At 36.7% G+C, this 16,674-nt stretch overlaps 2 protein-coding genes across 2 annotated transcripts; one reads left to right on the top strand and one right to left on the bottom strand.

Annotated features, from left to right (window-relative positions):
- Positions 1-9,191: 9,191 nt before the first annotated feature.
- On the top strand, positions 9,192-10,043 carry LOC125775595 (uncharacterized). Its single transcript, XM_049446243.1, has 3 exons — positions 9,192-9,489; positions 9,576-9,779; positions 9,863-10,043. The coding sequence occupies exons 1-3, from the start codon at positions 9,473-9,475 to the stop codon at positions 10,041-10,043; spliced, it is 402 nt and encodes a 133-aa protein (XP_049302200.1). The 5' UTR covers positions 9,192-9,472.
- On the bottom strand, positions 10,022-11,977 carry LOC125780381 (uncharacterized). The gene is made up of 4 exons (XM_049462682.1): positions 11,570-11,977; positions 11,013-11,515; positions 10,415-10,956; positions 10,022-10,160 (listed from the first exon to the last, which is right to left on the bottom strand). The coding sequence occupies exons 1-4, from the start codon at positions 11,801-11,803 to the stop codon at positions 10,087-10,089; spliced, it is 1,353 nt and encodes a 450-aa protein (XP_049318639.1). The 5' UTR covers positions 11,804-11,977; the 3' UTR covers positions 10,022-10,086.
- Positions 11,978-16,674: the final 4,697 nt, after the last annotated feature.

Genomic DNA, 16,674 nt, shown 5'->3' with positions numbered 1-16,674 from the left:
ACCCTTTATTTTTATTTAATTGCATTCAGTAATGTTTACAATCTCATTATACGCAAAAACAACATTTAAAATTATTCCATTTTTTTTATCAAAATAGTCGTTCTCCAATTGCAACTTTTCGTGCGCTTTTTCCATTTCATGGTGAAATAATCGGAGGATGGAGGTATCTATCCCATCCCGCACGTGTTGTGGTCGATCGTAACATTGCGAGGTAGGCAGCCTATTTTCTCTCTGCTGCAACACGGCACTCCTCGTCGTACCAGCTGTTCTTTTGCACTTTCCGAAAACCAATGGTTTCGGTTGCAGCTGTACGTAAGGAGCTTGAAATTTCTTAAAATGATTTACATAATAAAAAAACAAGTCATGTTTTTGAGGGACATATAAATAAAATTTGGAACTCTTTTGCATAAATTATAGTTTAATTATTTGATTACATAGGCACTCTTCCGTTTCTTCTGCTTCACTCAGATAATATTATACATTGTATTAACCCATTTAGACCTACCGTCTCATATACGATACACTAATATCGGTATTCTGCTTGAGACGATTGTCCCATGTCTCTAATTGTGACTATAGTAATTTAGTGACTCTGTTAGTCATTTTGGTATTCTGGCAGATACAGTATACTGTATCTGTAGTATACTGTAGTATACTGTATAGTAGTATATAGTAGTAGTATGTAAGATTGTGACAATTAGAGACATGAGACAATCGTCTCACGCAGAATACCGATATAAATGTAATAAATTATTTCGAAGTACCGTTGTTAAAAAATTGTTTACATCTTGTGTTGGTGTCACGCGCACGGTCTAAACAATACTACAAAAATAACTTTAGTGTAATAGTTGGGATCATCAGGTGTGCACCTATGTGAGTTGAATGTGATTTGAGAATAAGAATTTCAACATGTCATCAAAACGGTAAAATTTCATTATTTTATCATAACTATCCCGTACTTTGAAATATTTATAGTAAAAACGAAAGTTAGAGAGTAAAAATGTAAAATCGTTTTTGTTGTTTCGTTTATTTTAGTATATATTTTTTTATTCGTAAAAAGTAGTGTATCGTATTTGATATAGTAGGCTTACACACATTGCGTTTATCCTTTCAGATCTGTGTCACTGAATGAAATTGTTACGCTTTTGGAGGATGATGAAATTGAGAATTCTGGAACATGCAATGATATTTATTTACTTCCACCTGTAAATGCAAATGAAGACTTGACGGATGAAGATTTTGGGGATGAGGACAACGTCCAAATCAGCAACCTACCGCGCAGTTTGTTGAGAACACATGCAGAGCTGCAAGAAGTAAGTACAGAAACATTGGAAGATGTTTCTGAAAGTCACTCTTGCGCAAACGAGGGAGAACCAGAAGTTCCCAACAATGCAAAGGCATTGTATGAATGCGGCGCTAGTTCATTGTACTGCATTCTTTCTGGTACCCTTAGTGACCGCCCAAGAAGCAATGTCATGTAGACAATACTATTGAACTTTGAATAGTGCACGAAGGGAGAGGAGTTTATTTAAAACCAGTTACTATGACGCGAAAGAATATTCATAAATATGAAGCCTATTCACTATTAATGCTTTTGTTGTCCAATTTGAAATTAAAATACTTATATACAAACTCAAGCATATAATAGTGACTATTTTAGCGCTTTATTTCCGATTCGTGATTTGCGCTCAGCCTATGAAACGTCAGTTTTATTTAAATGACGGATAGGAGATAAAGGAGCATTTATTTCTACAAAGATCATTAAGATTTCCTTTGGAAGAAGATGAGGGTCTGAATTTCACCCAACGACAAGTTTACCCGTAAAATTCATAGATCTCACCACGACTTTAGCAGGTTTAAGAAGGTAGAACGGATTTCATACTTACGAACCTATACTATACGGGTATGTACCATATGCATTGGTGTTTACCAAAGCGTGCCAGTCGTTCTTCTCTTTCACTGTTTGGCATCAATTGGAGATGTATCCAGGTCCTTCTCCATCTGATCTTTCCAACTAAGTGGAGGTCTTCCTCTTCCTCTGCTTCCATCGGCTACTCTCAGAGCTGGAGCGTTTTCACACTCTGTTTTCTGTTGGCAAGAGCTTTTCTGCGTTGGATTTCGAGATGAAGTTGTTGTTGGTGTTAATACTAGTTCCAAGATGAATAAAATTTCCTACGACTTCAAAGTTATGACTGTCAACAGTGACGGGGAACAAGTCGCGAGTGCGACGAATGTTTGTTTTGTGACAGGACATATTTCGTCTTGTCCTCGTTCACAACCCGACTCGTTTGCTTCGCTTGCTTAACAAGTTTGGAGAAAGGGGACTTACGGTGTGGACATTGAGGCCAATGATATCAATATTGTCGACGTACACCAGCAGCTGTACACTCTTGTAGATTTTACCTTCTCTGTTCAGCTCTGCAGCTGGAATTATTTTCTCCAAGAGTAGATTGGGATGTCGTAGAGGCATGTGTGATTATGTTGAAAGGTGAATTTTTAATTTCTACTTCAGGTGTTTTTCGAATCGGTAACTGTTTTTTCTATTAGTTGGTAGTACTAGTGACATCTATGCTAAATTTCACGTCAAAATATTCATTAGTATTTAAGATACGCGTCGTTTTTTGAGGCTCTGAAAGTGAATTCTTCATAATTATGTCTGAATTTATTTAACAAAGAAGTGCAATAATGCACCATCTCATACTGAATTACTTATTCGTGATCATTTTGCCATATTTAATATCGTGCCGCAACTACCGTATTCGCCTGATTTACCTTCGAGTAAGGCTCTGATGGCCAGATGGATGGATTTTTTCAAGTGCTTTGATCACTGGAAAATTCGTTGGCATAAGTGTATTGTAGCGGGAGGGTATTACTTTGAAGGAGATGGAATGAGCAAAATTCACCTTTCAATTTGATCATAGTAGTAAAACCAACTCTTTTTCGTTCTGTCAAAAGCAGCAGGAGATTGTGTGTGTCGATCCTCTTTTCGCAGATCTTTCCCATGACTTGGCGTATGGTGAATATCTGGTCAGTTGTTGATTTTCTAGGTCTGAAGCCACACTGATAAGGTCCATTCAGCTTGTTGACGCGGGGCTTCCTTCACACAGTACGCTTAATAGAACTTATATCTGATTGTGGAAACGTTTATCCAACTGTAGTTGGCGCAGATTGGAGGATCTCCCTTTTCTAAATTCCCACATACCTACAATTAAAATAAAGATATTTGATCTTTCGCCTAAAATGAATTAAAATGGTAAAAATTTGACTTAGTCCCCATATAACATGCATATGATTGGTAATACAAGTTGTAAGAGTATAAAATATTCGGTTTATACAGAACTTAGAGTTTCCTTAATTCTTTAGTTTTTATTTTAATTTCTATAGTTTCGTGATCAGAGACATGAGACACTGCCATATTTTTTGAAATAGCTTCCATACACATTGATCGTTCATATTCAAGAAATTCGGCGAAATTATGGTTTAAGGCTATATTGCAATCTACAATTGGTCAGAACGGATTACTACAGCACTTAGTTGGAATCAAATTGACTTACCAATTTATGTTCTTGTATGGAAATATTGATAATTTAATTTATTTTAGTATACATTTCATTTATGATTTATACTTTTGCTAAAATAAAGAATTAACTGTAATATTTATCGCAGGTGTTTTACAAGTTTGCAAATATTTCCACAAAACTAATCGTTGAGCAGAGTTGCGTATACGCAGTTTCAATGTAAGATTACGACTGACTTTATTGAATATGATGTACATAAGAACAGTATAAAACGAATATGAAATTTAGTGATGCGAGATTTACGTTATTTCATAACACTAATAAAGTAGTAATTAAAACTAATTGATTTCAGAAATTGTTTAACTATTTTATTCCATTTTTAATTGGCAATTACAAATGCTCTACTGAATTTTTAACCATAGTGAATATATCAAAAATATATAATTATAACTTCTACAATTTCCATGCATTAAACAAATGCCCATAGTTATATCTGTGTGTAAAATTAAAAGCTCAGGCAAATAACAAAAATATTGCAAAGTAAATTTTCACTCAAAACTTTTTACCCAAATGAAATGAAATTGAATTAAATCGAAAAGAGTTTCGAGTAGTTGTGTGGATGTTTAAATTTCTAAAAATTGAATTACTTCTACTGTTGGAGCATTCAACAGTGCAATATAAACGTAAAGCAACACCCACACAATGACATGGTTTGCATGTGAGCATACACATATTTACAGTGGTAGACATTCGTATAAGCGCACAATGAAATTTTTGACAAAAGCATATTTAAAGCAGATTATTTCGAAAAAAAGATGTTGATATGTCAATTACTGTAATGCTATATTGTATACCAATGACTGGCGCCAGTAAGTCGGCATGTAACGGTACTTGTTTAAGTAGGCAATTCACATTAAAAGAGGCATCGCAGTAGTAACGCGGACATTCGTATAAGCGCATGTTAGAAAAATACATATTTTTTAAAAGAGGAGCTGCAGCGTAAAATTTTTTTAGCTTTTCATTAGACGGTAGATAATAAATAAAAGGTAAAGTGGGCTTTTTAGTGTAAAATTTTGTATTTACATGTATTTTATTGATAACTTAGATCATGCCTAAAGGATCTTATTTGACGCAAGAAGAACGGGTGTCAGTTAAATTGTTAAAGGAAGAGAAGTACTCGAATCGTGCGATTGCAAGGAGAATAGGGAGGTCTGAGAACGTAATCCGTAATTTTTTAAAAAAAGGCAGCAAGTATGGAATAAAACCGCCAACAAAGGGTAACCAAAAACTGACACTCCGTCAAAAAGGGCAAATACTCCATGAAGCAACAAAAAATAAACTAAATTGCAGCCAAATTAAAGCAAAATTAGAGATCGACGTAACACCTCGTCAGATTGCCAGGGTGCTCAACACTTCCCCGAACGTTAAATGGACGAAATTGAGGAACAAGCCACGTTTAACAACACAGCACAAGCAAGAACGGTTAAGATTTGCCAAAAAATACATGTCCTGGAAAAAGGAGTGGCAGAGGGTTATTTTTTCGGATGAGAAAAAATTCAATTTAGACGGACCAGATTGCTACAGTTGTTACTGGCACGATCTAACCAAAGAAAATGTGGTGCGATCGAAGCGAAATTTCGGAGGCGGGAGCGTCATGGTTTGGGGAGCATTTTGCTATGATTCTAGGCTTAACCTGGTACCCATAACATGCCGCATGAACTCCACAGCATACATAGATCTACTCCAACAAAACCTCATTCCATTTGTAAGGCAAGCAACGGAAATCGAATATGTATTCCAACAGGACAATGCCTCGATACATGCTTCTCGGCAAACAAAGGCGTGGTTGGAGAGCCAAGAAGTGCCGTTACTTGATTGGCCGGCATGCAGTCCGGATTGTAACCCCATAGAAAATCTGTGGGGAGTAATGGCAGGGAAAGTTTACGGCAATGGGCGTCAATACAGCAACATCAATGAGCTTAAAACTTCAATTCAGCAATGTTGGCTTGATTTGAGCGGAGATTTGCTCAAAAATCTTGTTGAGTCTATGCCAAGTCGCATTTTTTCTGTTATTGAAAACCGGGGTGGTCATACCAAGTACTAAGATTAAGTTAAAGTATCGAGTTTTAGATGTGCGTGCGCTCCGAGGTCCTAACATCGACTCGGACCACTATCTTGTTGCAGCCAAGATTCGCACTCGCCTCTGTGCAGCAAAAAACGCACGCCAACAAACACAAGGAAGGTTCGACGTCGAGAAGCTGCAATCACAACAGACAGCCGAACGATTTTCTACTCGGCTTGCACTCCTGCTCTCTGAGAGCACTCGTCAACAACTCGGTATAAGGGAACTGTGGGACGGCATTTCAAACTCCTTACGTACAGCTGCAACCGAAACCATTGGTTTTCGGAAGGAGAATCGACTTTCACCACCTATTCGTCGATTTCAAAGCTGCTTTCGACAGCACGAAAAGGAGCTGCCTTTATGCCGCGATGTCTGAATTTGGTATCCCAGCAAAACTAATACGGCTGTGTAAACTGACGTTGAGCAACACGAAAAGCTCCGTCAGGATCGGGAAGGACCTCTCCGAGCCGTTCGATACCAAACGAGGTTTCAGACAAGGCGACTCCCTATCGTGCAACTTTTTCAATCTGCTGCTGGAGAAAATTATTCGAGCTGCAGAACTGAATCGAGCAGGTACAATCTTTTATAAGAGTGTACAGCTGCTGGCGTATGCCGATGATATTGATATCATCGGTCTCAACACCCGCGCCGTTAGTTCTGCTTTCTCCAGACTGAACAAGGAAGCAACGCAAATGGGTCTGGCAGTGAACGAGGGCAAGACGAAATATCTCCTGTCATCAAACAAACAGTCGTAGCACTCGCGACTTGGCACTCACGTCACTGTTGACAGTCATAACTTTGAAGTTGTAGATAATTTCGTCTATTTAGGAACCAGCATTAACACCACCAACAATGTCAGCCTAGAAATCCAACGCAGGATTACTCTTGCCAACAGGTGCTACTTCGGACTGAGTAGGCAATTGAAAAGTAAAGTCCTCTCTCGACGAACAAAAACCAAACTCTATAAGTCGCTCATAATTCCCGTCCTGCTATATGGTGCAGAGGCTTGGACGATGACAACAACCGATGAGTCGACGTTGCGAGTTTTCGAGAGAAAAGTTCTGCGGAAGATTTATGGTCCTTTGCGCGTTGGCCACGGCGAATATCGCATCCGATGGAACGATGAGCTGTACGAGATATACGACGACATTGACATAGTTCAGCGAATTAAAAGACAGCGGCTACGCTGGGTAGGTCATGTTGTCCGGATGGATGAAAACACTCCAGCTCTGAAAGTATTCGACGCAGTACCCGCCGCGGGAAGCAGAGGAAGAGGAAGACCTCCACTCCGTTGGAAGGACCAAGTGGAGAAGGACCTTGCCTCGCTTGAAATATCCAATTGGCGCCACGTAGCGAAGAGAAGACACGATTGGCGCGCTGTTGTTGACTCGGCTATAATCGCGTAAGCGGTGCCTGCGCCGTTAAAGAAGAAGAAGATATGTACACATAATGTAGTTTATTAGTTCTAAATAATTTCTTCGACATTTGCAGCGCTGTCTTGAATAATAGCTCATGTCAGATATCGTGAATATATCTAGTCAAATGCAAAACTTTTCCATACAAGCACTTGATTCCGATATCCTACGTGATACGTTATCGGCGGTTCCAGTAAATTAACAACATCTTGCGGAAGGAAACGTGTGCAATGTCTCAAAACGTCTGCCTATTCCTACATATAAAGTTCAGGAATTATGAGAATATGATAAGGAAATATTTGGTAACTTTAGAAACCAAATAAGGAAGATATGTCATCCATTCGTATATACTCGTACAAGTGAATACCGGCTGCGCTTACTTTTACGTAACTCAATTTTGCGAGGTATAACTTATGCTAGCTAGTTGTTAACATTTCGGCTAAAATGTTTTATTTTCAGTAAGATCGGAAAGTTCTTATTTCAGGCTTATGACAATTTTCTAGAGGCAGACACTATGTGTCTCATAGTGTATACGAAGACCGTACAAAGTCGATTCGGAGCAATTTGCGGCAACTCGGACTGACATATAAAACAAATTGGAGCATTTTACGTCGAGATCTTAAATTGAAAACGCACAAAATACAGCTTGTGCAACAACTGAAGCCGATCGATCTTCCCAACAACATCTATTTGCTTTATGAGCTCTTGTAAAGTTCCAAGAAGATCTGAAGTTTTCCAGCCAATTTTTTTTTTATCGATGAGGCCTATTTCTGGCTCAATTAGTATATTAATAAGCAAAACTTCCGCATTTGGGACGGTCCATATTTTTTTTCAAAAAAAATGATTGCGATAAAAACCGTTCGACTTTTCCCTGTGGGGATATGTAAAGTCGAAAGTCTATGCAGCAAATCCAAATTAGCAGTAAATTAGTTTGTGCAACTATTTTTTTTACTATTTTTCGGTGGTGAAACTGCTTCGACATTGAATATTCAGAACATGTAGATATATCACCTCTTGCTGAAGCCATCCTTGTGTGCAAAATTACATATGTATATATATATAAGTACGTAGATATGTATGTGCTTGCAACACTGTCTCACACTTCACCTAACTTTATTATACATTTACATATAATAGGTTGTCAAAAAAGTCTTGCGGTATTTTGGCGCTGAAAGCGTGTAGTTCTAGTTTTATTCGTCGAATCGGGTCATGCTATACTTTTTTGGAAAGCTCATTTCACGCGCTAACACGTGTTTGATTGATTGTTGTTTCTGTTAAGTCGTTCGTGAGTTATAGCGTCGCAAACATGGAGGAAAATAAAGAGAAAATACGGCATATTTTACAGTACTACTACGATAAAGGCAAAAATGCATCTCAAGCCGCCAATAAAATTTGTGCAGTTTATGGACTCGATACAGTTTCCATTTCCACCGCACAGCGCTGGTTTCAACGTTTTCGTTCTGGTGTAGAGGTGGTCGAAGATGCGCCACGCTCCGGAAGGCTTGTTGTCGAAAATTGCGATAAAATCGCTGAATTGGTCGAAAGAGACCGGCATAGTAGTCATCAAACCGTTATAAACCATTTGAAGAAGCTTGGAGTCACTAACAAGTCCGATGTATGGGTGCCACACGAATTGATTCAATACAAATACCGCAAGACTTTTTTGACCACCCATATGTACCGACACTCTTATGCGGTTATTGTCGATATGTACCTATACTATACATATCTACAATATAATATTCATTAACAAGTGATATCACTCCAAGTTCCACAGTAAAATCCGCTATGATTATGAAAATGTGGCAATAAGGCCACTTCATTCCTTCAAACCTTTTTGTTTACCTATTGCTGTTTGCTGTATGTAACATATGTATGTACTATGAGTGGATAGGTAAGGTCTGCTTTCAATATGTCAACCCTTAAATTTTAATACCAACCGCCCAAGTTTGCATATTGCTGCAATTTTATTGCTAGTGTTAACTTCCGGGTATGTATGTATGTAGTACATTGTAATGTTTTATGACATTATTTCAGCTGAAATATTTAAAGTTTCATCAACTTTTAATTCGAACTGCTTGCCAAACTATTCAGGAAGTTTGCCAAATAGTACTCGTTCTCGATACGATTATTTAATACTATGTTCACATATAAGCAGGTTAGCCAGGTTAGCTAGGTTAACTAGGTTATCTTGTAACCTACCCATAAAATGCGAGGTTAGCCATATAATTTGTATGAAAAGATAACCTCGGTCTGCTCTATAACCTACGCGGTTATTTTATAACCTACTAAAATATGCATTGTTGCATTGGAAAGCAGTCGAAATATACTCGAAATTGCGACACTTCAGTATCTATTGTGAATATTTTTGCTTAAATTTGACAGCAACTGACAAAAAATTCGCAGGAATTTAAAAGATGGAGCAATTAAATCGGTAAGCATAAATTTTAATTTATATATTTTTATTTTATATGCGTACAAATATACTTATATAAAATAATTTTATTAAATTGTAATTAGGAAAAGGAAAAACCGTGTTAAATGGACAATAGATGCAGAGAAATTGCTGCTATTGCACTGGGCAGATAGCATAGACGAATTACGAAGCGCGAAAAAAAATTTTCATATCTTTGCGCGTTTGGAAAAGGAATTTTCAAAAAGGCAGATGAACTACAGTGCAGCTGCAATAAAGGAAAAAGTCCAAAATTTTACCAATCGATACAAGTAAGTACATTTAAAATTATAAAAGTATATTTTGCTGCATACTCACAGCATTATAATACATACATATGTATTTTATTTTATAGATTAGAAAAGAATGCGGTGGGTATGACTGGTGGTTCGCCTTCCTCTTGGATCCACTACAAGGAGGTGGAAGAAATACTCAGTGGTAATAAGGCAGTAAATTTCAAAGAACTCATGCAAGAGAGTATAGGTAATATAAAAATGAAATTTTTGTTTGCTCTTTTATTTATTATTTTATTTTAATTCAAGATGTGGAACCAGATGACAACAATGGTTGCTCTGCTATCTACCCTTCGACGAGCAGCCAATCCCAATCCATTTCAAGCGATGAGCTTTCAGGACTTTCGACGACTCCGGAGTCTGCAAAAAGAAGGAAATTAACCCATGAGCGTTTAATAGAGAATTTGGAAAAAACTTCAGATATGTTTGAGAAAGAAATGGAGTCCATGAGAGGGGTGCAAGAAAGAATAGTGGAACTAACCGAAAAAGCAGTTCTTTCGGAAGAGAAAAGGAATGATATTTTAAAAGAAATGAGTGAAAATACGAAAAGTTTTTATAAAGACCTGATTAATTTGTTAAATGAAAAATAAAAATAATAAAAATAACAAACTTACAAAATGAATTCGCAATCGCTCTTCTAATTGTTTCAGGTTCTGCTTCAAAATCTGCTGCAGCATCTGTGTGCTCGGGCTGTTCCAGGCGTACACTACTTTCGTAAGTGGTTTGTTCTTCTATCCATTTGTGGTTGATGACATCATTATGACAATTTAAAAAGTTATGCAATGTACAGGCTGCTTTTATTATAAGAGGAACATTTTTGATGTGGTTGTCAACTCCTTTCCCTATTCTCCTAAAACGAGCCTTTAGGTGTCCAAATGCATTTTCCACCACTCTTCGGCATTTGGACAATTGGTAATTAAACATTTTTTCATGCTCTGGAGGATGTACTTGGAATGGATAGGGCTTCATTAGATTGTTGGCAAATCGGAAAGCCGAATCACCCATAACGCCTACAGGAACATTCACGCCATTAATTGTTTTGCTTTTTGCAGTGAAGATTGGGTCCTTCAATGCAGTATTTAGTTTGCTACATTGGAAAATTTTTGAATCATTGCATCGACCTGGGCAGCCAACATTAATGTAGAGGAAGCGATATCTGGATAAAAAAGAAATTAATGAAAATATCAAGTGAAAATTCATTATACCTCTAACCTATAATCCACAAGGGCAAATAAAACTGTAGAGTACCACCCCTTATAATTGTAATAGTCCGTGCAATCCTTCCCAGGTGGCCGAACTTTAATGTGGCAACCGTCTATGGCACCGAGACATTGCGGAAAGCCAAGCTTCTCAAACCCATGAACACACTCATCCACTTTTTCACTGTTCGTTAATTGTTCTGGTAAATAAATGGGACGCAATGATTGCCACACTTCTTGGCAAAAAGCAAGAAATATTTCGCTGACGATTGCCTTCGAAACACCGAATAGTCGTGCAACAGTTTCATACTCCGCCGAAGATTTTAATGTGTAGACGGCAACAGCTACCCTTTTCTGCAATGGGATGCACTTTCTATAGCATGAATCCTGTTTAGTAATACCTTTGACATATTCACACAATATTTCAAAGGTTGCCCTGCTCATGCGAAAGGTTTCCTTAAAAACGCGGTCGTTCATTGATGGAACATCCTTTTCCCAGAAGTTCCCATGTCGCTTCTAAAGTATATGTATTTAAATGTGTTTATAATTTATTGTGCTTTTTTTACTTACGTATGCCCAAATACTTCTTGGGTTTATTTCCTTACAAAGAGGTATTGTTGTCAACATTAATATTTTATAATAAATTGATATTACTCGAGCTCTTCGTATCCGTAATTCCTGCTCACTTTGTTGGATAGCAATTTTATATTCTCGGCTACAGGAATTTAATGCAGCTAGATATTTATTGCTTTCTTCTTGGTTTGCAGCAAACAAAAGTAAACATTTTTTCAATTTTGAATCCATCACTCATTTATTAACTTATTTTTTACAAGAAGAAAATATGTAAACAAAAAAAAAAAAAACACATATGGATACAGCTGTCAATTTCTCTCATTTAACTGGGTTATCTTTGCTATATGTGAACGCAACAAGGTTAGCTTCTAGGTTAATTTTTGTTAACCATAACCTGCTTATATGTGAACGTGCTATAAGTTCAGCAACAACTTTAGATACTACTACAAATATGTATAGTAAAGGGTGATTTTTTATGAGCTTGATAACTTTTTTTGTTGCTGGCTTATTTCTGTAGACTTTAGACTTGACGTAGCCCCACAAAAAATAGTCGGCGTTAAATCGCATGATCTTGGTGGCCAACTTACGGGTCCATTTCTTGAGATGAATTGTTGTCCGAAGTTTTCCCTCAAAATGGCCATAGAATCGCGAGCTGTGTGGCATGTAGCGCCATCTTGTTGAAACCACATGTCAACCAAGTTCAGTTCTTCCATTTTTGGCAACAAAAAGTTTGTTAGCATCGAACGATAGCGATCGCCATTCACCGTAACGTTGCGTCCAACAGCATCTTTGAAAAAATACGGTCCAATGATTCCACCAGCGTACAAACCACACCAAACAGTGCATTTTTCGGGATGCATGGGCAGTTCTTGAACGGCTTCTGGTTGCTCTTCACCCCAAATGCGGCAATTTTGCTTATTTACGTAGCCATTCAACCAGAAATGAGCCTCATCGCTGAACAAAATTTGTCGATAAACACATTTCGAACCGAACACTGATTTTGGTAATAAAATTCAATGATTTGCAAGCGTTGCTCGTTAGTAAGTCTATTCATGATGAAATGTCAAAGCATACTGAGCATCTTTCTCTTTGACACCATGTCTGAAATCCCACGTGATCTGTCAAATACTAATGCATGAAAATCCTAACCTCAAAAAAATCACCCGTTATATCTATATCTGGTATCGTGCATTCTATTATTCATATTTTATCGAAATACTTCGTTTCACTAAATGTTGCAAAGACCCTAATAACAATAATAATAACAATGCTAAAAACACCGACGAGCACATCAAACGCACCAAAGACAATATTAAAAAAAAAACATTGCTACTTAAAATTTAAAGATAAAATTAGTTTCATTTAAGGTACATATACGAGTAGTAAGAAAGAAAGGTAACATTTTCAAAATAGTTGACAAAATACTGTCAGAGAAGTTCAACGTAGAATAGTCGTTAAAATTTACATTACGTAGCTCAATCTCTTCAATTAAGTACACCTATATATAGCATACTTATATTTGGCTGCAAGCATATTTACGATAATCAAATTATACTTGTACACCTTTCCCAGACTGTTCGTATTCGGCTTATAATTAGTTCCCTGCAGCCAATATTAAATAATTCATAATATCTTATTAACTACGTTATATATTGAAAATTAAACTCATACACTAATAGACTATAATATAAATCATCTGAAGTAATTTCATAAATATTACTATATTCTTGCTAAGTTTTCCTAAACCACTCCCAAACATACCTATATGAAACTTGTAGTAATATTTGTTTTTTGATAATGAAATATTCAACAGCGAATTCGAAATCTTTAGATATGACCGGCTGAACAGAAAAGGAGGCGGTGTCTTGTTTGCTGTTCATTCTTCAATTCCATCTGAAGAAGTCGATGTTCCACATACAGACTTTATAGAATTTAAGTGCATTCGTATTTGCGCTAATAGTGGCCATATCTACTTAACTTATATAGCGCCATACTCGGATGTATCTGTATATATGCAACATGTTTCATTAATAAATAATGTTTTCTCAATGGCTAATAATACTGATTCCATGATTGTTTTGGGTGATTTCAATTTACCGTGCGTATCATGCAAATCTATTGATGATTACACCATTCCGATTAGTACTCGCTTATGTTTTAACGAGTTCTTGGATGATATGTCGGAGTTGGGTCTTAACCAAATTAGTTTAGTTTCAAATGAGGTTGGTAAGCTCTTAGATCTAGTTTATGTTGATTCTGGATCTCTCCACTAATTTCTTGTTCTCAGCACGGTTTTCGTAAAGAGAAATCTACAATAACCAATTTGCTTGAATTTGTATCACATGTATCAACAGGCTTTAGGGAGAATAAGAATACTGATGTTATATACACAGATTTTAGTAAAGCTTTTGATAAAGTATCCCATTCAATTCTTTTGAATAAACTTGATCTTCTTGGTTTTCAACCAATATTCATAAAATGGGTTGCTCTTATCTTAGTAATAGAATTCAACAAGTCATATTTAACGATACTTTTTCTGACATAATCAATGTTCCTTCAGGCGTTCCTCAAGGTGCCATCTTGGTCCAATTCTGTTCTTGTTATTTATTAATTGCATATCATCTGTTGTTAAGTTTTCAAAAGTTTTATTATATGCTGACGAAGTAAAACTTTTTAAAACGTATATTTCAAACAGAAAAAGACTCAAACAACCTAGTTTATTGGTGTGATAGAAATGACATGCCATTGAACCTTAAAAAATGTAAAACGATGTGCTTTTCACGTAGATCTGTAGACCCTACTTCATACGCAATACCAAACTTTAGGTTGGAGCAAGTAAGCAGTTTCGTTGATCTGGGAGTAACTATGGACTCCAAACTCAATTTTAATCTTCACGCATCTTCCACGGTTTTTTAAGCTAAGGGCGCTCTTAGTTTTGTTAAACGTTGGTCTAAAGAATTTAGAGATCCGCTTACCACAAAAATTCTTTTTACATCTCTGGTGAGACCTATATTAGAGTAAGCATCTGTGGTTTGGAACCCTAGTTACCAAGTCCATTCAGATAAGTTAGAGTCCGTTCCAAAACAATTTTTACTTTTTGCCTTAAATCATTTGCATTGGGATTCCAGTTTAAATCGTCCCCCTTAACTAACCGTTTAAAACTTATAAATATCCCGACACTCGCTAGTCGTAGGGAGATGCTTGGTATAATATTTCCTGTAAAACTCATGAATGGGTCAGTCTCTCTTATCTTATATTTATTTTAACGTTCCCGCTCGCTCTACCAGGCAGTTAAGACCCTTACTTTTAAAATTTTCTGGAACAAATTTTGAGTTAAACGAACCATTCCGCCGTATATGTCATGATTTCAATTATCATTCCAGCACATTTGATCTAACATACTCACTCTTTACCATTAAAAAAAAAAATATTTTAACCACACTTAAGATCGCAACGCTTAAAACTCTCTTGCCTTTTATGACTCGGCTAATTCCGCTTGTTCGCGGATTGTGCCCCTCTCGTCGGTTGGGCAGGAGGAGGGTAATCGTTGGGTATTAATATTATTATTAGGTTGTCAAATATCTCCCTTCCGCCTTTTTGTCTTTTGAATTTCGCGGCTATATTTAAAGCGTTACAGAGTTCGCATCTGGCAATACTATACATCTTTGAAAGGTCTTGACATAACCTACAAAACGACGCTATGCATGATTGGTTTGGATATTGCGTTATATACATGGAGTTCACTAGCGCCGAAATTCGCGCTATTTTAAAGTTTTCCTTCGTTAAAAGGAAAATCCGCTAAAAAAACCTTCCGTGAGATTAATGGTATTTTGGTGGATGGTACTTTCTCAACTTCGAACTGCACTGAACAAAATGCGGAGCAAAACTGACACACTGGCTTTTGTAATGGCCGCTTCTGCTGCTCCATATGGTGTATTCGCTTCTAAGAGCTAATGGCATTGCTAGACTATTAATTGGATAAATATTATATATACGATAACTGGCTGTCCGTATCGTCTTAAATCAAATGTGAATTTGACAAAACAAGTATATCATATACACAAAATTCCCGAAACCGAAAATATTTTCATGTGAAATTTAAGCTTTATGTGACTAAATATTTTATGATAATGTAAAACTCTGCTAAACTAACATTTTTCAGATATATGTACACACAGGGTATACCAATAAAAATTATGGTAATATGAATAAAACACTCAAGATTGATCAAAATTGGTTTTGAGTATAATTTTATGTTATTTATGATTTTAACACAATTCCGGCCAATGGTCACCACAGCTCTATTTGCATATATTCACTGCGTACGCTAATTTTCGATGATCCGGTGACGTACTTCGGTTGGAATTTCGGCTATAGTGACAAGGCGCCAAACTGTGAACGCTAGAGTGTTTAGACGTAAAGCAAGAGCCGTCGCAACATCTGGGGAAGAAAGTCGGAGAACATGGGATTATAATGTTAACGGCATTTACTTCGAAAAATAAGACCCAATGATGCCGCCAAGTGGTCATTGTTTGGAGATTCAATTGCGTTTTCTAAACCACATGATGATTTAACTCATCCCAATAACGACAATTGTGTTTATTGACGAAGCAATTAAGACAGAAATGGGTCACATTTGAGAACATGATTTTTCCATTAACGTGAATATGGAAACTTTTCGGAGAACATAAATGTGCGTTTTAATGTTGGATAATTTCCAAGAGCTCTACCGAAATGACACATGACATGATGAAATGGCAAACCGCAGTTAAGACATTTACATAATTTGACACAAATACGCAAACGAACATGACCGGTCACAACATTCATAGAACAATGCCGGTTAGCAGATACAATCAAGAGCTTCAAACAGTTCCCATTGCATTTCACGATAATGCCTTACCTCAAATTCTAAAATCGATATCTCATGCTAAAGAGCAGTAAATTAATTTGTTGTACACAAATATGTTTGTATTGCTACGTAAATATTATTATATTATATTTTTATAACTTTCCCTTTTTTGATATGAATTAACTTTACACATTTTCTTTCAACCACTAGGGAGTGGCCAGAAATGATTTTTTCACATATGTCTGAGGCA

This window comes from Bactrocera dorsalis, chromosome 1 (genome assembly GCF_023373825.1).
Source record: "Bactrocera dorsalis isolate Fly_Bdor chromosome 1, ASM2337382v1, whole genome shotgun sequence".
NCBI classification, from domain to species: Eukaryota; Metazoa; Arthropoda; class Insecta; order Diptera; family Tephritidae; genus Bactrocera; species Bactrocera dorsalis.
The sequence above is the reverse complement of the archived record's forward strand: the minus strand, read 5'-3'. Positions and strand labels throughout refer to the sequence as shown.